This window comes from Eptatretus burgeri, chromosome 12 (genome assembly GCF_056783735.1).
Source record: "Eptatretus burgeri isolate ZD-2024b chromosome 12, Ebu_testis_v1, whole genome shotgun sequence".
Lineage (NCBI taxonomy): Eukaryota > Metazoa > Chordata > Myxini > Myxiniformes > Myxinidae > Eptatretus > Eptatretus burgeri.
Genome location: NC_140972.1, coordinates 99,456,500 through 99,477,659, shown reverse-complemented (window position 1 = coordinate 99,477,659; position 21,160 = coordinate 99,456,500). Strand labels below are relative to the sequence as shown.

The 21,160-nt window shown below is 42.4% G+C and overlaps 1 protein-coding gene across 3 annotated transcripts in view; it reads right to left on the bottom strand.

Moving 5' to 3' along the window:
* The window catches only part of LOC147016229 (dedicator of cytokinesis protein 1-like), a 235,709-nt gene that overhangs the window by 70,263 nt on the left and 144,286 nt on the right, over positions 1-21,160 (bottom strand). For all 3 annotated transcript variants that reach the window (XM_085849067.1, XM_085849068.1, XM_085849069.1), the window contains 3 exons: positions 19,045-19,123; positions 18,514-18,614; positions 16,296-16,354 (listed from right to left, as the gene is read on the bottom strand). In XM_085849067.1, the coding sequence (XP_085705193.1) occupies positions 16,296-16,354; positions 18,514-18,614; positions 19,045-19,123 (239 nt within the window). The remainder of the gene's footprint in view (positions 1-16,295; positions 16,355-18,513; positions 18,615-19,044; positions 19,124-21,160) is intronic.

Sequence of the window (21,160 nt, the reverse complement as noted above, 5' to 3'; positions counted from 1 at the left end):
ATGACTTTATCCCTCAGGGGGCAGATTTTGACACAACACATGGTATTGTTGAAGATCGGGCAGTGGCGGGATTCGCACCCCACCCTTGACAGCCAAATGTTGAAGATTCGGCGTCACTTAGCAGCACCGCCGTCTCAGGGGTTACAACGCCGGCTGGTTTGGCACAGGTCTCGGGTTACGCGCATCAGATCACGATACCAAAGTACACCTGTGCCTTGCCAGTTGGGGAAATAGATCCCGGTGACAGACTGGGTTTGTCAGAGACCTTGTTTGTCTGCCAGTCCGTAACCATTTTGGTTTTAAATACAAATCGAGCGAATTGTTCCTCAGCACGGCACAAATAAACTCACGGCGGCAACTTTCATATGAATCAGCCAGATTTATTGGGGACACGTCGTGGAACACGACACAAGCAAAACATTCACGACAATGTTATAATTAATCTATAACCCGCTCTTAACTAGGGAGCTACGGATACGGGTTTCGAAGGGAGCCCTAGCGGAATAAACCTTTGACAACATGCAGACAAGATGCAGACAAGATGCAGACAAGACACAGAGTACTTGGTGATGCCTGATGGACGAGAGGAAAAGTGTCAAAGGCACGAATGCGGCTCGTGACAAGCCGATGTCAACGGATTCGAGCACCCAAGCTCGAATACGCCGCGTGGCAAGATGGCGGCGTCATCGTTTTGTCGCACCGCTCACGCACCAGCCTCAGCGCGTTCAGCCCCCGTAAGGTCGACGGTACAAGAGCGAAAGATCCATGGTGTACTCCAGCTGGCTTTTCACAAGGTCCAGCATACAAATCCAGGCCTGGCCTGCTCACCAGATTAGGCCGAATAGGGGTGTTAGGCTCCGCAGGTGGATCGATGGGATGGAAAACCATGTCGAGCAATGCCGGGAGCAAAGACAGTCAGAGGCTCTGTGGTTGGATTCACGATGAACCTGGGAACGACCTGCACAATGGGTCCATCGCCGAGGAGGAACAGCCGTGAAGTCACTCATCAAGCAGATCGCAGACTCGACTCCAGCAGCCTCTCATCCAGCAGAAGGCAGACTCGACTCTAGCAGCCTCTCATCCAGCAGAAGGCAGACTGACCTCATGTAGTTCCTTCCTTGCCTTCTCGGTGCTCGCTCTTCTGGACTCTCCCCCGGGGACCCGTGATTGGTCCATCGCTCGAGATTGCAGCTGCCCTCCACCAATCGGCTGCCGACACGTCTTGCCGACCGACACTCTCAGAGCGCTCGGTGGGGCTAGTTCGGAGAGGGGAAGGAAAAAGAAGCAAGGCACCTCCCGGTACACCACCACTGTATGAACAATGGACAGCCTGCTACACCTCCCGACACACATGTAACGTCCAATTACCGAACAACCTGGCTAAACATGCATTTAAGGGGGGATCTGGGCTAATCCTATATTTAATAACACACTAAGGGCCATTTCCGCAACAGTATGTTAGAGGCGACGAGGAAAGTTACAAGTTGGTCTGATGATTCTCAGTTGCATAAACAAGAATTCAAACCCTTTGCCTAATTAAACCTAAATCACTTCAGGAGCAAATTATTTATTTGAAAGGTTACAACATAGGTGGTTACAAAAAGTTTCAAGGTGCACCTCACTTGGTCAACCAACAAGGCAAACATGAAGAACAAGGAGCTTTCCAAAAAAGTCCGATAAAGGAGTGGAGAAGGACCATTCAGGAGAGGGTTATAAGAAGATTTCAAAGTCACTCATTATCCCTTTGAGTACGGTGAAATCCATCATTAACAAGTGGAAGACGTATTGTTGCGGATTTGGAAAACTATCACACTCAACATCCAGGTTCCTATAGCTCAGTTATATCGGTAAGTATGTGTTTTATAGATAGCTCCTTTTCCCTTGTCTAATGCGTAATTAAATGTTCATGCGCTGGGATTTGTTTTGATAGTTAGGATTTTTATTGGAAAACAAATCAGCAACGACAACAGAAACGACCATTACAACAGTTTTGCAGAGAACAAGGACAACCCTCTGCTCCAGGATTCTCCGCGGGCCGAGTGGGCGAGGGGTCGAGCCGGCGGGGGTGCATAAAAGGGAAGGCAGAAGCTGGTCAGAAAAAGAGCATCTCCCGATCTGGACATCTCATCTTGCTGGAGTGTTCATCTTGCTGGAGCGTTTGTCTCAGGGAGCCTGTCTGGCCGGTCTTGGTCGAAGTCGTCCTTATCCTCCTCACCACGACCGAGACCACGAGCGACACCAGTTCCCGCAGGAACCGCATGGTCGCCCGCCGGTGTCCGGGTTCGGCTCGCGTCTCGCCGGACCGAGTCAGCGTGAAGACCGCACGAGGCGAACAAGTCCGAGCTTGGCCTCAATAAAGACCATTTGGTCCGGTCATCTTTGGGTGTGTGTGTGCGTGTGTGTCCGTGGGCCTGTCTACTAAGCAGTAAACTGTTTAAGTGTTTTGCTTGTATATACATGCATTATTAGTATTCGGTTTTGTTCTGCCTCTTGCGTGCTTCCCTAGCCCCCCCCCCCCCATTATTGCATAAATAAATCCCATTTGTTCAATGTTTCGGCTCGTTCGTGTCCATTCCCTCATTGGCTGAGCATGCTGCGTGTTGGAGAAATAGTAAAAGCGGTTACGGCTGTAAGGGGACATTTGGACCGACGGGAATTTGGTGACCGTCCGCTCGGGTCACACACGGTTCGAGTACGCTAAGCGGCTCGTTCCGTACGGGTGCCGTCGAGGGTGTGATGACTCGGTAAATCGCCATGCGGTCTCTAGGTATTTTGAAGATTTGGCAAATAACCCTGTACCACGTGGCCGAAATATTGACCCTTCACGGTCCGAAAGGGACCTGTACTTTTCCGGAGTTTTCCGAAGAAGTACGATCTGAATTCCGGGCGATCGGTCGAGCCGACTCTACAGCTCCATCTCGCGGTCGCGCTCGCGGCTGACGCCCGGCCCCGCAACAGTATCATACCACCCAGACTTCATCCAGATCAGGTCACCCATTCAAACTCAGCAGCCAGGCAAGCAGGAAACTGGTTCAGGATGTCACTGTAAATCCAACAATGACTTTGAAACATCTGTAAGGCTCTATTTCCGAGATGGGGTCAGTGTTCATCAATCAACAATATCCAGTTCCCTTCACAAATCTGGCCTTTGATGGCAAGAAAGAAGCCATTACTGAAAAAGACCCATCTAAAAGCTTGTATGGAGTTTGTGAAAAAGCATCTTGATGACACTGAAGGCTTGTGGAGGAAGGTTTTGTGGTCAGACGAAAAAAATTGAACTTTTTGGTCTAAATTCAAAGCGTTATGTCTGGTGCAAACCTAACACTGCATATGGCACAAGCCTAACATCTCTTCATGAGTTATGAATAAAAAGCTTACAAAAAGTTGGAAAGCTTACACTGGTGTGTGAGGTTCATATCGAGCCACGAGGCCATTGGTGTGACCAGTCCCATTCTACGTTTTATATACATACAAGTGCGACTCGTTAAGAATGAATAAAGTGGTCAGTATATCTCTCTTTGTCGCTAATTGTAAGACGTCATGCAGTAGGAAAGATTGGAATGTATTTTGTATGAGTTTTCATGTAAAGACATTGCACGTCACGTACATTTGTATTTCGATGCCATTTGAGGTCTGTTTCCTGTTCGTTTGACTTATTGTATTTGATTTATAGTGGAACGGTAATGCATTTCTAAAGTATTGTTGTTACAAAACAACATCATTCATTTACAGTTCATGGAGCTTCCCGGAGCTTTACGAAGCGATTAAAGAACTTTCTCAAAGCTTCTTTGGGAATGAATAAACGGCCGCAGGCTTCTGTATGAACACGACTCCTTGTGTCTGTCTATCTGCATACGACATCCAACGAACCTGTGATACGACGATTATGAAATCCCTAACAACAGATAAGTGCTTGCAGCCGTTAAAACCTAGTACTTGCTTATTATCCAAATCATGTCACCTGGCTTATGGAGCTTTTTATGAACTTTTTTCACTTTCATCAGTCATGAGTCCACATTCCTGTTATATTCCAGTTGACCTTCATTCCTTCTCGATGGTACGTTGCCAGGTCTTTCTTGGCCGTAAAATCCTTCTCTTCCGGTCACGTCCCAGTATATTGCTCCTTTCGGTATGCCTTGATCCTCCATGTGCAACAGGTGGCCAATCCATCTCCACCTCCTAATTTTGATCTTTTTATTGATGTTTTTCCTAACAATTAGCCTTTCAACCTCTTTCTCACTAGCTAGGACAGGCCAGATGATTCTCAAGATTTTCTTATGGCTGCTGTAGATGAAAGACTCCAGTTTGCTATTTCTTTGGTGATTTTTGAAGATTCACCTCCTAATTGGAGAAAGACTTCACATTGATGTCAGAGATCCTCAGCATAGTTTTGGTGATATACTTTTTGGATTTCAAATTACCTTTATTCTTGTGAATATACCCCTTGCCTTTTGTATCAATTGTAGTACATCTGCATCTTCCCCTCCTGTTATGGTAACTATGGATCTCAGATATGTAGACTTGTCAACCTCTCCAAATGGTGAATTGTTGCACGTGATGATGAGGATTATGAGTGTGACATGTATGTTAATGCTTTCTGTGTTGGCTATGGTAATTTTTAGTCCCACCTGTACCATGTATACCTGTAGCCTATTTACTTTTTCCTGCATGCTACGTAAGGACTGTGACAACAGAGCAAATTTCATCTGCAAAGCAGCCTTCCTCTAGCTGTTCAAATAGGTTCCTCGAAAGTATCCCATTCCTTCTCTGCTCATTTACTTTTCACAACACTCAGTCCAACACTCCAACATCACTAAACCAGTAATGGAGACAACACGCAACCTCGTCTAAACCCAGTAAATAACTTCAAATTTGGATGATAACTTATTGTTGCAAACTACAGTGCATTTGTATCCATCGTAGGTATACTGTACTCTTTATCATCCAGACAAGTTTATCTGGTACTCCACACGGTCTCAGCATCTTCCACATTGCCCCTCTATTCATACCGTGGAATGCCTTTTCAACGTCAACAAATGATAGGTAAAGGCTTTACATTGCATTCATTATATGGTTACATTGCTGTTCTTAATATGAAGATCTGATACTTGCATCCCCTGTTTCTCCTGAACCCAGTATGTTCCAATTTCTTATGTTTCTGTCAACAACCTTTTACATTCTGTTCAGCATTATCTTGCAAAGTATTTTCCTGGTAATGCAGAGAAGGGTCACTTCCCTCCAATTATCATGTTATATTTTGTCCCCTTTCTTTGGTCGTATGATTATTAGACTACATTTCCCTTGCTTCCATCTCTCATTTATTAAGTTATTCAATGACGTAGCTCAATGACCTCATTACTCAGTTACCAAACACAAGCTAAACTCATCTTATATAGTCTCTCCTTCAATGTTTTCATTCATTTAGCTGGTGACTCGCATTTGATTTTGAATGCACCATTGAACTTCAAACACATGAGTGAAAAAACATGGATGGAGGCTCAGATGGTAACTCCGTGCAGACTCGAGCGCATCACTATTCTGACAGCAGAGACTTTATTCGTTGCACCGGGATAGTATTGAACCAACAGCTGTTTCTCAAAGCTTTTCGGCCTCTGGGGATAAAAGAAGCATGAGCGGAGCTGCTGGCACAGCACATGCTCCATACACAAACATCTACGGCTTATTTTTCTCAAAACGCTTTAATGAGGTGTTTGTAATTTTATAGACTTCACTGTACTGTGCATAAAGCAATTTATAAATGGTATATGCCAGTCTGCCAATTACCACAAATGGGATGCAGCCATCGCTGGCAAGCAGGACAAAGGTTTTAAGAGAGATTAAACAAACAGTTAAACCAGAGATTAAATGGAATGAGAGGTGAAAGCAAAGGTTAAAGCAAAGGTTAAAGCAAAGGTTAAAGCAGAGGTTAAAACAGAGGTTAAAGCAGAGGTTAAAGAAAAGGTATAAAGAAAAGGTATAAAGAAAAGGTATAAAGAAAAGGAAGAAAGCAAGGGTTAGAGCAAGGGTTAGAGCAAGGGTTAAAGCAAGGGTTAAAGCAAGGGTTAAAGCAAGGGTTAAAGCAAGGGTTAAAGCAAGGGTTAAAGCAAGGGTTAAAGCAAGGGTTAAAGCAAGGGTTAAAGCAAGGGTTAAAGCAAGGGTTAAAGCAAGGGTAAAAGCAAGGGTAAATGCAAGACTTAAAGTAAGACTTAAAGTAAGGCTTAAAGCAAGAGTAAAAGCAAGAGTAAAAGCAAGGGTTAAAACAAAGGTTAAAGCAAGGGTTAAAGAAAAGGTTAAACAATGGATTAAAGCAAGGGTTAAAGAAAAGGTTAAAGCAAGGATTAAAGCAAGGGTTAAAGAAAAGGTGAAAGCAAGGGTTAAAGCAAGGATTAAAGCAAGGATTAAAGAAAAGATGAAAGCAAGGGTTAAAGCAAGGATTAAAGAATAGATGAAAGCAAGGGTTAAAGCAAGGGTTAAATAAAAGGTTTAAGCAAGAATTAAAGAAAAGGTGAAAGCAAGGGTTAAAGCAAGGATTAAAGCAAGGATTAAAGAAAAGATGAAAGCAAGGGTTAAAGCAGGGTTAAAGAAAAGGTTAAAGCAAGGATTAAAGCATGGGTTACAGTAAGGGTTACAGCAAGGGTTACAGCAAGGGTTACAGCAAGGGTTACAGCAAGGGTTACAGCAAGGGTTACAGCAAGGGTTACAGCAAGGGTTACTGCGTGTCTGCGTGCATGCGTGTCTGTGCGTCTCTGCTTGCGTGCGTGTCTTTGCATACATGAGTGTCTCTGCTTGCGTGCGTGTCTTTGCATGCATGCGTGTCTCTGCGCTAGTTCAGGTTTGTCAGAAATCCAAAAGTTTTGCAAAGCATCTATCAATGCTCGAGATGGAGCCCTTTGTGTCGATTATAAAAAGCTCACAGAGGATCTTGCTTGCGATCCTGTCAAGCTTGACAGTGTCTTGCGAGAGCATCTTGAAGAACTCGTGCCACTTTCATCTGTCCTGAGCTCACCAAATGATCTCTGTCCACGTGGTTTTTTTTTTTTTTTGGGGGGGGGGGTGGTTGGCTCTTTCATTTCCTTTTCCACCATGCAATGCCAGGCTCCCATTGTATCACTTTTTTTGTGATGTTGTTACTCTCTCTGAAAGAGAGGGTATTGCGTTTGGGGCCGTTTATTTGTCTGTTTGTTTGTCCGCACCGAACTATCGTGCTTTTTTCCGCAACAGCTTGTTGGATTGAGACAAAATTTTCACCATCGGTGTGACTACACATGTAGAATGTTTTAATCATAATTATGATGTCATAGGTCACGTGGGGTAGCAGCCATGTTGGAAAAACGGAAAAACGTTAGACTTCTGCATCTCTGAAAATGCACCAAGGAAAAAATTGAAACTTGGCACACGACAAGTACTCGTGGGGAATAAGTTATTTTTTATGACGTCATAGGTGCCTTCCTTATGATGTCATAATTGCACATGTACAATGCTACATCTGATCAGTAGGAAAAATTTTGAGTGTCATCGAGGGATAAAATGGTCCACAGAAAAAATTTTGATGACGTCATCAGTCACGTGATTTGGTAGCCATATTACTTTAAAAATAAAAATAAAAATAAATAACAAGCTTCAAAAAAATCTTCTCTGAAGTGGCTGAACAGTTTGAGGCAAACCTTTACACGTATAACCGCCTATCCATAAGGAATAAAAGGTTCACACATACGACATCATCGGTCACACGGTTTGGCAGCCATCTTGCATTTACCATAAAACCTATTTTTTTTAAAAACTTTTTCTCCAGAACAGATGGATTGATCAAGGGGAAACTTCACACAAATGTTCCCCAAGCCATGTATGTACAAGTTTGTTCAGGAATAATTGAGAAGTCACATGGTTTGACAGCCACATTGGATTGAAGAAAAATATTAAATAATGTTTTCTCTGGAACCACCGAATCAATCGATGTGAAACTTCAAAATTATGATCTTGTATTGATGGGGAATACATGTTTTAAATTTCAACTTGATTGGACACATGGTCTGGCAGCCAGTAACTTCTGATTATTCCAATGCAGGATTGTGCCTGTTTGGTCTTCCATTTGATTTGAATTGAATATATTTTAATCCCATTCTGAATTAAATTGAATAATAATGAAAAATGTCATGGGTCAGGGTTAGGTGTCCAATCAAAGCGGGGTTGCATCAAAGCAGGACGTCTTGGTACCCGGTCATCACTGCCAGCAGTTATAAAGTGGCACTTCTAATTAGTGTACACCGCTCCTTCCCAATTCCATATTGCGGCAATGCATGATGTTATCGCCAGGTGCCGAAGGAAGGGAGTACTCAGTTTTTACTCCATTTTCTTTCTTGTTTGTTGGGTCGCTGAAATAGGTGACCCTTATTGTCAGTAATTCTGTCTGTTTGTTTGGATGTTTGTTTGGATGTTTGTTCGTTTGTCATCAGCATAATTGGGAGTAAACGTGAGCCGATTTTGACCGAACGCGGGTGGTAGGTACATCTTATGACGTTGTGATGGTTGCTAGGGACGCTTTCGTTCCCGAGCAACAACCGAAAAACCTTCAAAATCGGTACCGTTCATGCGAAATCAATTCCGAAAGCCATTATCCCACGTAGGGTTATGAAATTTGGCACGAATGATCTACAGGTGATGCTCTATCAAATATATTCCAGTTTTTTGTGATATATGGAATACTTTACCCGGAGCACCCCCTTCAATTATAGTATGCGCGAAAATTGAAGGCCCCTTAGCGACCAGGTGAGTGCATCGATACGAATAAAACTTTGCAGTTTCATGGTACTCAATGAGTACTACAACTTTGCCTCAGGACATATTGACCGATTTCGCTTAGGTCAGGGGTCAAAGGTCAATTAGTGCAAAAATTGATAATATGCGAGAGCTGGAGGTGCCTTCGCGCCAAATGCTACTCCTCCTAGGGTTATGGTCGGATGGCCATGAAAATTCACACTAATCGTCTGGAATACATTGTGCACAAACGATCGAGCTGGATTTTCGATTTTGGTCTTTGTTCACCCACAGCACCCGCTCAAACTTTGGGGATTTCCGATTTCAAACTGCATTTTCGGTACTTTTCAATCAAATGGATACTGAGTAGTTATCAGAAGATGGAACTGGATGAGATTTGATATGCATAATCTTAAGGTGATTCCCTATCCGCTATATGACATCCATTTTGCTCTATATCTTATAGTTTCCATGCTCGGCGACCCATCGCCACCTACCGGCTTGTTTTAGATTTCGTAAGTATATTGATCAGTTCCGTTTCTGTTTGTTTTTGTGTGTGCTTGTTTGTTTGTAGGCACGATAACTCGAGAACGGAAGAAGCCACCAATGTCAAATTACACCATGTGATTCAGGAGGGTGATGGCTAGCGCTGATTAGATTTTGGTCAAAATCGGTCAAAGGTCAAGGTCACGGTGAGGTCAAATATTCGATTTTTGATGGTTTGGTACAGATAACTCGAGAACGAAAGAAGCTACCAATGCCAATTTACACCACGTGATTCAGGAGAGTGATGGCTAGCGCTGATTAGATTTTGGTCAAAATCGGTCAAAGGTCAAGGTCACAGTGAGGTCAAACATCCAAAACATTCGATTTTTGATGGTTTGGTACAGAATAATCATCGGGACTTCTGGTTTGCGTCGCATTCTTCTCTCGAGACAGCTTTTATTTGACAAGGTCAGAGGTCAAGTTGACGATTTCGTAAGTACCAGTCTATGACTGCTTGTTACTTAAGAAATCTAAAGATTTCGGAAGTATATTGATGACTTCCCTCCTCTGTTTGTGTGTTTGTTTGTTTGTTTGTAGGCACGATAACTCGAGAACGGAAGAAGCTACCAATATAAAATTATACCACTTGATTCAGGAGGGTGATGGCTAGCGCTGATTATATTTTGGTCAAAATCGTTCCAAGGTCAAGGTCACAATGAGGTCAAACATAATTCCGTAAATTCATGTGGAGAAATGGAGTATTTTTGCTTCGGTCGACATTACGAGTTCGTTTTAACTTCGATTTTAATTTTGTCTTCGGTTTTTACGATCGCTTAGGACGGTTAACACTCGGTTGTCAAAATTCTGGTAAAAATCGGATGTTTTGGAGACGTTTCAAGATTGTATAAAAAAATATTTCACTCGCCGCGTCACGGCTCGTCACGTGGTGCAGCGCGCTCAAGCAAACGCGTCGTTGATTCACGTAAAGGTTTTGCGTGTGCGCGCTGACGGTGTTTTCGATAAAGATGGTGTTTAATCGTCATTTTTTTTATCTCAATAAAGGTTATCGTCGCATGCCTGACTCGCTAAGCCGTCGGATTATGTAAAGATTGTTGGTGGATGGCCGAATATTACGGTTTGGTGACTTTGATAAAATAATATTAAATAATTGAGTGGAGAAATGGAGATTTTTGCTTCGGTCGACGTTAGGAGTTCGTTTTAACTCGGATCGCAATTCTGTTTTCACTTTTGGTAACGGTTAAGTATGCTTAACACTCGCTTGTCGAAATTCTCGTAAAAATCGGATGTTTTATGAGATTTGTCGGGTGTCGTGTCTGAAGCCGAACTGAAGATTATGCTAATGAGGGGGATTGTAACACACGGCATTACGCGCTCGTTTTAAAGTCAATTTCAATCCTGTTTTCACTTTTGGTAATGGCTAAGTATGCTTAATACTCGGTTTTCGAAATTCTGGTAAAAATCGGATGTTTTATGAGATTTATGTTGGGTGTAGTGTCTGAGGCTCAACTGAAGATTATGCTAATGAGGGGGATTATAACACACGCCATTACGCGCTCGTTTTAAAGTCAATTTCAATCCTGTCTTCAATTTTGGTAACGGTTAAATATGCTTAACACTCGGTTGTCGAAATGCTGGTAAAAATCGGATGTTTTATGAGAGGTTTGGTACAGAATCATCGAACAAACTTCTGGTTTGCGTCGATACCTTCTCCAGAGACAGCTTTTATTAGACAAGGTCAGAGGTCAAGTTGACGATTTCTTAAGTACCAGTCTATGACTGCTTGTTACTTACAAAATCTAAAGATATCGTAAGTATATTGATGACTTCCTTCCTCTGTTTGTGTGTGTGTGTGTGTGTGTGTGTGTGTGTGTGTGTGTGTGTGTGTGTGTGTGTGTGTGTGTGTGTGTGTGTGTGTGTGTGTGTGTGTGTGTGTGTGTGTGTGTGTGTGTGTGTGTGTGTGTGTGTGTGTGTGTGTGTGTGTGTGTGTGTGTGTAGGCACGATAACTTGAGAATGGAAGAAGCTACCAATGTCAAATTACACCACGTGATTCAGGAGGGTGATGGCTAGCACTGATTATATTTTGGTCAAAATTGGTCAAAGGTCAAGGTCACAGTGAGGTCAAATATAATTCCGTAAATTCATGTGGAGAAATGGAGTACTTTTGCTTCGGTCGACGTTACGAGTTCATTTTAACTTCAATTTTAATTTTGTCTTCGGTTTTTGCGATCGCTTAGGACGCTTAACACTGGGTTGTAGAAATTCTGGTAAAAATCGGATGTTTTGGAGACGTTTTAAGATTGTATAAAAAATATTTCACTCGCCACGTCACGGCTCGTCACGTGGTGCAGCGTGCTCGAGCAGAGGCGTCGTTGAGTCACGTAAAGGTTTTGCGTGTGCGCGCTGATGGTGTTTTCGATAAAGATGGTGTTTAAAAGTCATTTTTTATCCCAATAAAGGTTATCCTCGCATGCCTGACTCGCTAAGCCGTCGGATTATGTAAAGATTGTTGGTGGATGGCCGAATATTACGGTTTTGTGACTTTGATAAAATAATATTAAATAATTGCGTGGAGAAATGGAGATTTTTGCTTCGGTCGACGTTACGATTTTTGATGGTTTGGTACAGAATCATCGTAGAAACTTCTGGTTTGCGCCGCTACGTTCTCATGCGACAGCTTTTATTAGACAAGGTCAGAGGTCAAGTTGACGATTTCATAAGTACCAGTCTATGACTGCTTGTTTGTTTGTTTGTAGGCACGATAGCTAGAGAACGGAAGAAGCTACCAATGTCAAATTACACCATGTGATTCAGGAGGGTCATGGCTAGTGCTGCTTAGATTTTGGTTAAAATCGGTCAAAGGTCAAGGTCACAGTGAGGTCAAACATCCAAAACATGATAACTCGAGAACGGAAGAAGCTACCAATGTCAAATTACACCACGTGATTCAGGAGGGTGGTGGCTAGCGCTGATTAGATTTTGGTCAAAATCGGCCAAAGGTCAAGGTCAGAGTGAGGTCAAACATCCAAAAAAAAGTTATAACTCGAGAACGGAAGAAGCTACCAATGTCAAATTACACCAGGTGATTCAGGAGGGTGATGGCTATCGCTTATTAGATTTTGGTCAAAATCGGTCAAAGGTCAAAGTCACAGTGAGGTCAAACATTCGATTTTTGATGGTTTGGTACAGAATCATCGTAGAAACTTCTGGTTTGCCTCGCTACCTTCTCTAGAGACAGCTTTTATTAGACAAGGTCAGAGGTCAAGTTGACAATTTCGTAAGTACCAGTCTATGACTGCTTGTTTGTTCGTTTGTTTGTCCGGGCAATATCTCAGCCATCCTTTGAGCTTGGAAGCTGAAATTTGGGGGCATAAGTGAAGATGTGCTTTGGTAAAAAAACAGTATTTTTACTTACGAAATCTAAAGATTTCGTAAGTATATTGATGACTTCTGTCATCTGTTTGTGTGTTTGTTTGTTTGTGTGTGTGTTTGTGTGTGTGTTTGTGTGTGTGTTTGTTTGTTTGTTTGTTTGTTTGTTGGCACGATAACTCGAGAACGGAAGAAGCTACCAATGTCAAATTGCACCACATGATTCAGGAGGGTGATGGCTCGTGCTGATTAGATTTTGGTCAAAATCGGTCAAATGTCAAGGTCACAGTGAGGTCAAACATTTGATTTTTGATGGTTTGGTACAGAATCATCGTAGAAACTTCTGGTTTGTGTCGCGACCTTCTCCAGAGACAGCTTTTATTAGACAACGTCAGAGGTCAAGTTGACGATTTCATAAGTACCAGTCTATGACTGCTTGTTTATTTTTTGATGAATCAAATTATTTATTAATTACTTAATTATTATCGATTTATTAACTACTTCTTTATTTTATTTCTTATCTGAACAATATCTCAGGCACCTTTTGAGTTTGGAAGCTATATTTGGACATGATAGTGACCCACTGATTTGGCGATAAGTATTTTTTATTTATTGATTAATTATTAATTTTCTTTCTTATAGTTTTTCCGGGTGATATCTCAGCCATCCTTTGAGCTAGATAACTGAAATTTGGGGACAAAAGTGAAGATGTGCTTTGGCAAAAACGATATTTATAATTTTTTGAAAAATCAAATTATTTATTAATTACTTAATTATTATAAATTTATTAACTACTTATTTATTTTATTTCTCATCTGAACAATATCTCAGGCACCTTTTGAGCTAGGAAGCTATATTTGGACATGATAGTGACCAATTGATTTGGCGACAAGGAGTATTTTTTATTTATTGATTAATCAATTATTTTCTTTCTTATTGCTTGTCCGGGCGATATTTCAGCCATCCTTTGAGCTAGATAACTGAAATTTGGGGACAAAAGTGAAGATGTGCTTTGACGACAAAAATATTTATAATTTTCTGAAAAATCAATCAATTGACCGATTACTTAATTATTATCAATTTATTAATTATTATTTATTTGTTTCTCATCCTGGCAATATCTCAGGCATATTTTGAGCTTTGATGAAGCTGAGTCTTTGGGTCTCTTTGGGTCTCTTTGGGTCTCTCTCTCTCTCTCTCTCTCACCGCAGGCAGGTCGGTAGCCGTTATCTTCTCCCGTCTCCTCCCCAGTCTCACCCCCCCCCCCCCCCGCTCTGTCTGCGATGTGTCCCCACCATATTTCTGCAGGGCGCTCAATGTCTGCCAGCAAACCCCTTCTGGTAAAACTACCAAAATCAAGAGTCACTGCTAACCTTCATTCTTTCATTCCTCTTTATCCCCACCTTTGGAACAAACTCCCACACTCATCAACTCCACTCTTCCCTCCAAGTCTTCAAAACAGCTGTTCACCACCATCTCTTATCTTTCCCCATCCAAAACCATGATCTTTTCTACCCCCACTAATCCACCCCAAACCCACCTCCTTCAAATTCCCTGCTTTCCTTCCTGAAAGTTCCCTGTCGTGTAAGGACCTGAAAGTCCCTGTAATGTTCATCTTGATTATTCCTGAACAAACTTGTACCCCGCCCCATCCCTCTCCCTTCCACAGATCTCCTGATGTCTCTGTTCCACACTGTTTTTTCCTTCCCTCTCCCACCCCTCTTGTCTCCTACTCCCCTTGTTGTACATTTTGTGTATTAGCTTTCATCCGAGCCTCAATAGTGCATACAAAATAAACCAATAAATAAAAAACGAGGAAGCTTATATTTGGACATGCCAGTGAAAAAGTGATTTGGCTCTAAAGGGCATTTTTGATTTATTGATTAATCAATTAATTATTCATTTTTTTGATTAATTACATATTTTTTCCAAAAATTAGATTCGGATGAAACAGTGGTGGTTTCGGGAGGTGATTCAGCCATTGATTGATAAATTATTTTACGATTATTATTTATTCATTTAAATTATGCAATGAATCAATCAATTATTGTACACCACCCCCTCCCAATTCCGACTCCATGTGCTGCAAGGCGGTAATTTCAGCAGTTTTGAAATTTTGCTGTGTTGGACTTTTTTGATTTCCAGATTTCCATGAAGGATCTCGTAGATTGCAAATGTGATATGCAGTCTTGGGAAAGATATTCAAATTAAGGGGGAAAGGGGGGGGAGGCGGAGGGAAGTACAAATAGGCTTCTATTTTTACATGCAGAACATGTTTATGGCATCCACAACGTTTTCATTGGGTACCTGTTCTTTCCTGGAACTAACTAGCGTGACGAAGTTTCATATCTCAGGGTGTATGGAGAGGTACAAATTACTCAATATTTGATACATTCCCTTATGTGGCCTAACACAAAGTGAATGATGTTCACCAAGCTGCTCCACATACTTTCAAGGACCGATCAGCATATTACCAAAACAAATCAGTCAACATATTACGTACTGTTACGTGTGTTGTGTGTTGTGTGTTGTGTGTTGTGTGTTGTGTGTTGTGTGTTGTGTGTTGTGTGTTGTGTGTTGTGTGTTGTGTGTTGTGTGTTGTGTGTTGTGTGTTGTGTGTTGTGTGTTGTGTGTTGTGTGTGGTGTGTTGTGTGGTGTGTGTGTGTGTGTGTGTGTGTGTGTGTGTGTGTGTGTGTGTGTGGGGGGGGGGAGGGGTGGGGGGGGCTTAGAGCAGATAGGAATGTATAGAGTAGCATGGTCCATGGACGGGTAGTTAGCCAATTTCGATGTAATAAGCAAGGACACATCAGATCAAGGAATGTCTTGTTTGAATGTGCACCATACAGGGGCTGGTACATGGTAATAATTAGTGAGGGATTATGGTGAAGGAAATTGTGTGTATAAACCCTGATGTAAACCTCTACCGGGGCTCCGGGAGACTTTATAAGAGCAAAAGAGGTGGAGCTAAGGATAACCTCGGAGGGGCAGAACATTGCCTGGGGAGAAGAGGGAGGCGTGAACAAGAGGATCATGTGAGTCTGAGGTGAACACGACGGAGAGAAGCACCTGAGGAGAGTGAGAGAGAGGATTTGGCGCTCTGAGGAAAGTGAAGAGAGTTTTGAGGAGGTCATCCTACCTACCTGCCTCTGCCAGGTTCATCAGTCTGCTCATCATCTTGCCTGTCATCCTCGTCCCTCCTCATCCCCTGCTTGTGGCTGCCCTGCACCTGTGCTCCCCCCGCTACAACCAGAGCTGAGTCCCCCGGTTTTGTCCCTTTCCCGTCTGTGATTAAATCTGGAGTGTGATGCCATTGGTTTTATTCACAGTGTATATAATCATTTATTATATATCGATTCCATGTTCCCCTTTCTTCCCCACCAGTACCATCATCGTATCCCTCCGCCATTCAATCTTCCCTTGTTAGTGGTTCGGGAATAAACCCATTTGTTTTACAGAGCTAACTTTCTTATGTCCCTCAGTTCTCCCGCATGCAACCCCACCATAATTTGGAATGCCTCCACAGGAGTTAAAACCATTCGGTTCATCGCGGGATTTAAACCTCCCACCGCAACGATCTTGACATTAGTTGAGCCGTTAATGCTCCAGTATGATCAAACTAAACAAAACATTCACTCAAGTAGGCCGAAAACCACAGCTGATTGCTCACCGAGGTTGTACCACATGTCCCGAATCTCAAATCCAATAGATCTGCGCATGTCGCCATACCTGTGAGAAATTGGCAACAGGATTTCATCACAAAGCCACAAAAATCACATCAAAGGGACAGCACAACTGATTTTCACTGAACTGATAAAAAAAACACTTTTTCACTTGTAAAAACATGGAATTTACAAACAAAACAGCAACAAAGCATGACTTCAAAGCAAACTAAATCGCAAATCAAATAAACATCAAATCTCCAGTCAATACTCAGATGCAATGTCAGTAATTCAGGGTAGGTAATTAATCCATCTCAGGATGACCACTCAGGGTCAATAATTAATCTCTAATCTCATGATGACCACTCAGTCAGAAATTAATCCCAAGCCTCATGATGACCACTCAGGGTCAGTAATTAATCTCCAATCTCATGATGACCACTCAGGGTCGGTGATTAATCCCTAACCTCATGATAAGCACTTGGGGTCGGTAATTAATCTATAATCTCATGATGACCACTCAGGGTCGGTAAGTAATCCCTAATCTAATGATGACCACTCAGGGTTGGTAATTAATCCCAAACCTCAGGACGACCAATCAGTGTCAGCAATTAATCCCTAACCTCATGATGACCACTCAGGGTCGGTAATTAATCCATAACCTCATGATGACCACTCGGGATAGGTAATTAATCCCTCACCTCATGATGACCACTCGGGGTCGGTAATTAATCCCTCACCTCATGATGACCACGCGGGGTTGGTAATTAATCCCTAACCTCATGATGATCACTCGGGGTCAGTAATTAATCTCTAATCTCATGATGACCACTCAGGGTCGGTAATTAATCCCTAATCGCATGATGACCACTCGGGGTCGGTAATTAATCCCTAATCTCATGATAACCACTCAGGGTCGGTAATTAATCCCGAATCTCATGATGACCACTCGGATCGGTAATTAATCCCTCACCTCATGATGACCACTCGGGGTCGGTAATTAATCCCTAACTTCATGACGACTACTCGGGGTCAGTAATTAATCTCTAATCTCATGATGACCACTCGGGGTCGGTAATTAATCCCTAACTTCATGACGACTACTCGGGGTCAGCAATTAATCCCTAACCTCATGATGACCACTCAGGGTCGGTAATTAATCTCTAATCTCATGATGACCACTCGGGATCGGTAATTAATCCATAACCTTATGATGACCACTCAGGGTCAATAATTAATCTCGAATCTCATGATGACCACTTGGGGTCGGTAATTAATCCCTAATCTCATGATAACCACTCGGGGTTGGTAATTAATCCCTAACCTCATGATGACCACTCGGGATCGGTAATTAATCCCTAACCTCATGATGACCACTTTGGGTCGGTAATTAATCCTGAATCTCATGATGACCACTCAGGGTCAGTAATTAATTTCTAATCTCATGATGACCACTCGGGGTCGGTAATTAATCCCTAACCTCATGATAAGCACTTGGGGTCGGTAATTCATCTATAATCTCATGATGACCACTCGGGATCGGTAATTAATTCCTCACATCATGATGACCACTCGGGGTCGGTAATTAATCCCTCACCTCATGATGACCACTCGGGGTCGGTAATTAATCCCTAACCTCATGATAAGCACTTGTGGTCGGTAATTCATCTATAATCTCATGATGACCACTCGGGATCGGTAATCAATCCCTCACCTCATGATGACCACTCGGGATCGGTAATTAATCCCTAACCTCATGATGACCACTTTGGGTCGGTAATTAATCCTGAATCTCATGATGACCACTCAGGGTCAGTAATTAATTTCTAATCTCATGACCACTCGGGGTCGGTAATTAATCCCTAACCTCATGATAAGCACTTGGGGTCGGTAATTCATCTATAATCTCATGATGACCACTCGGGATCGGTAATTAATTCCTCACATCATGATGACCACTCGGGGTCGGTAATTAATCCCTCACCTCATGATGACCACTCGGGGTCGGTAATTAATCCATTACCTCATGATAAGCACTTGGGGTCGGTAATTAATCTATAATCTCATGATGGCCACTCAGGGTCGGTAATTAATCCCTAATCACATGATGACCACTCGGGGTCGGTAATTAATCCTAAACCTCATGATAACCACTCAGGGTCCATAATTAATCCCTAATCTCATCAATCCATCCCTATCCCGATTCACGCTCCGTTGTTTGCTCACTTGCTGATGATCTTGGTTCTTTTGGCATGAGAGAAGTTTTCCAGTTGCAAAGATTCCTGCGTGAGGAAGGCCACTGCCAGGTGGAAGTAATTGTTCCACAGCTGTCAGATTGGAGTTGGGGTTGGGGTCAGGGTGAGATTTGAATTGAGCCGTGTCGATGTGAAAATGCTACACATCCACTACTTTCACTCGTCTTTAACAACATTTCAGTCGAATGCAGAGATTCCCACATGACTCAAAGCCCACAAGGACAAAGCAAGAAATCTGCTTGGATAAAAAGGATCAGGCACACAATGGCATCAGTTGGATAAAAAGTTAACTTTATATGAACTTTGAAGAAAAGTGGTGGAAATAAGTTAAATGTAAGAATTCTTGTACAGAGGTAACAAGTACAAAGAAAAGGCGTTCGAAGAGGCAAAAAACATGCGTACACTCAACATAGGAATGACTCAAGCAATAAACAATGGAGGAAGCTCGGTCAATCCCTAACCTCATGATAAGCATGCAGCATGATGATCCAAGGGCACTTACTTGCAACTCAAAGTTTGAATGTGCCAAGAACTTCTTGTTGAGAGTTGAAGCAAATTGTGCGATTGCTCGAAGAAACACACTGATAACAGGTGAACATCAAATGAGTATAGAATGCTTACAGGTAGGTGTTCTTTATGAATAACACAGTCAGCTTGTACAAACATACAATTACTCATTTAACAATTAACATTTTCATACTAGGCAATAGTTTGGGTGTTAATTGTTGATTTCTTTTCTCTCAAAGACCCAACAACATGCTGTTACCTAACCCTGACAAGCTCTCACAAACCATCCTAAGCAAATGAAATGTAGGAAATGGTTAAACCAAGTTAAATGGCATGTCAGTTTCACCGAAATACACTTCACAATGCGGTGACCCAGCATGACCACGTCCTTCAGACTTTTCTTTCATACATGGCTTAATGCAATACTCATGTAAGCTGAAGTCGATTCTGTTGATAATCCTCACCTTCAACATTACTCACCCTTTGATTCACACCTTTACCATCCCTCACCGTTTAACATTACTTGCCTATTGATTCCCACCTTTAACACCGTTAACCATCACCTTTAACATTACTTGGACTTTGATTCCCACCTTTAATGTCCCTCACCATTTAACCCTCACCTTTAACATGACTCACCCTTTGATTCCCACCTTTACCATCCCTCACCGTTTAACATTACTCGCCCATTGATTCCCACCTTTAACACCATTAACAATCACCTTTAACATTACTCGGACTTTGTTTCCCACCTTTAATGTCCCTCACCATTTAACCCTCACCTTCAACATTACTCACCCTTTGATTCACACCTTTACCATCCCTCACCGTTTAACATTACTTGCCTATTGATTCCCACCTTTAACACCGTTAACCATCACCTTTAACATTACTTGGACTTTGATTCCCACCTTTAATGTCCCTCACCATTTAACCCTCACCTTTAACATGACTCACCCTTTGATTCCCACCTTTACCATCCCTCACCGTTTAACATTACTCGCCCATTGATTCCCACCTTTAACACCATTAACAATCACCTTTAACATTACTCGGACTTTGTTTCCCACCTTTAATGTCCCCCACCATTTAACATGACTCACCCTTTGATTCTCACCTTTACCATCCTTCACCATTTAACCCTCAACTTTAACAATGCTCACCCTTTAATTCCCACTTTGACCATCCTTAACTGTTCAATCCTCAAGCTTAACATTACGTGGCCTTGATTCTCACCTTTATCATCCTTCACGGTTTAACTCACCTTTACCATCCCTCACCACTTAACGCTCATCCTTTAACATCCCTCAACTTAACCATTATATGCCTGTTAACAATCACCTTTAACATCCCTCTTTAACCCTCATCTTCAGCAGAACTTAACCCTCACCTTAAGCATCCCTCACTCTTTCCCCTAGCCCTTCAAACCTCCCCTTTAGAGCCCTTCACCCATTATGAATGAATAACACCATACCTCACCCAATAACACTCATCTTTAGTACCCCTTGCATTCAACTCTAATCTTACCAATGCTTAACATTTACCCTCACCTTTTATAATCTCTGCCGACATCCCATACCTTGAGCATCTTTCAGCCTTTAACCCTCTGCTTTTCCTGTCCTTTACCCAATAATCATTAATTTTACAATCACTCATCCACTAACCCTCACCTTAAGCATGCTTTGCCCTTTAAACCTCACCTTTACAATCCCCCCCCTGCTTGATTCTCACCTTCACCATACCTTCATCATTAATCTCCACTTTTAGCAATCATTTCCTTTGTCAGCCTTGCCTTGAACAATCTCTCCCTCTTCAATGCCCTCCAATCCAGTGCCAAAGCATGAACTCGCAGTGAAGGAGTAGTTGGCAGTTATGCTTCAAAGAAGTCTGATACGGTTAAAGACGAAACAAACTCTACTTTCATGTCTGTTTTCCCACTTGATTTTTCCCTTCTGTATCTATCTTGTCCACCCCCAAGCATCATGTTGTCCACCCCATGCATCGTCTCCTGCCCCCATTCCTCCCCACACTCTTTGTTTGTCTGTCTGTCTCCCTCTCTCTTGGCCTTCTACTCTGCTGTTGGTGTTTCCCCCCTCGATCTCTTCTATTCC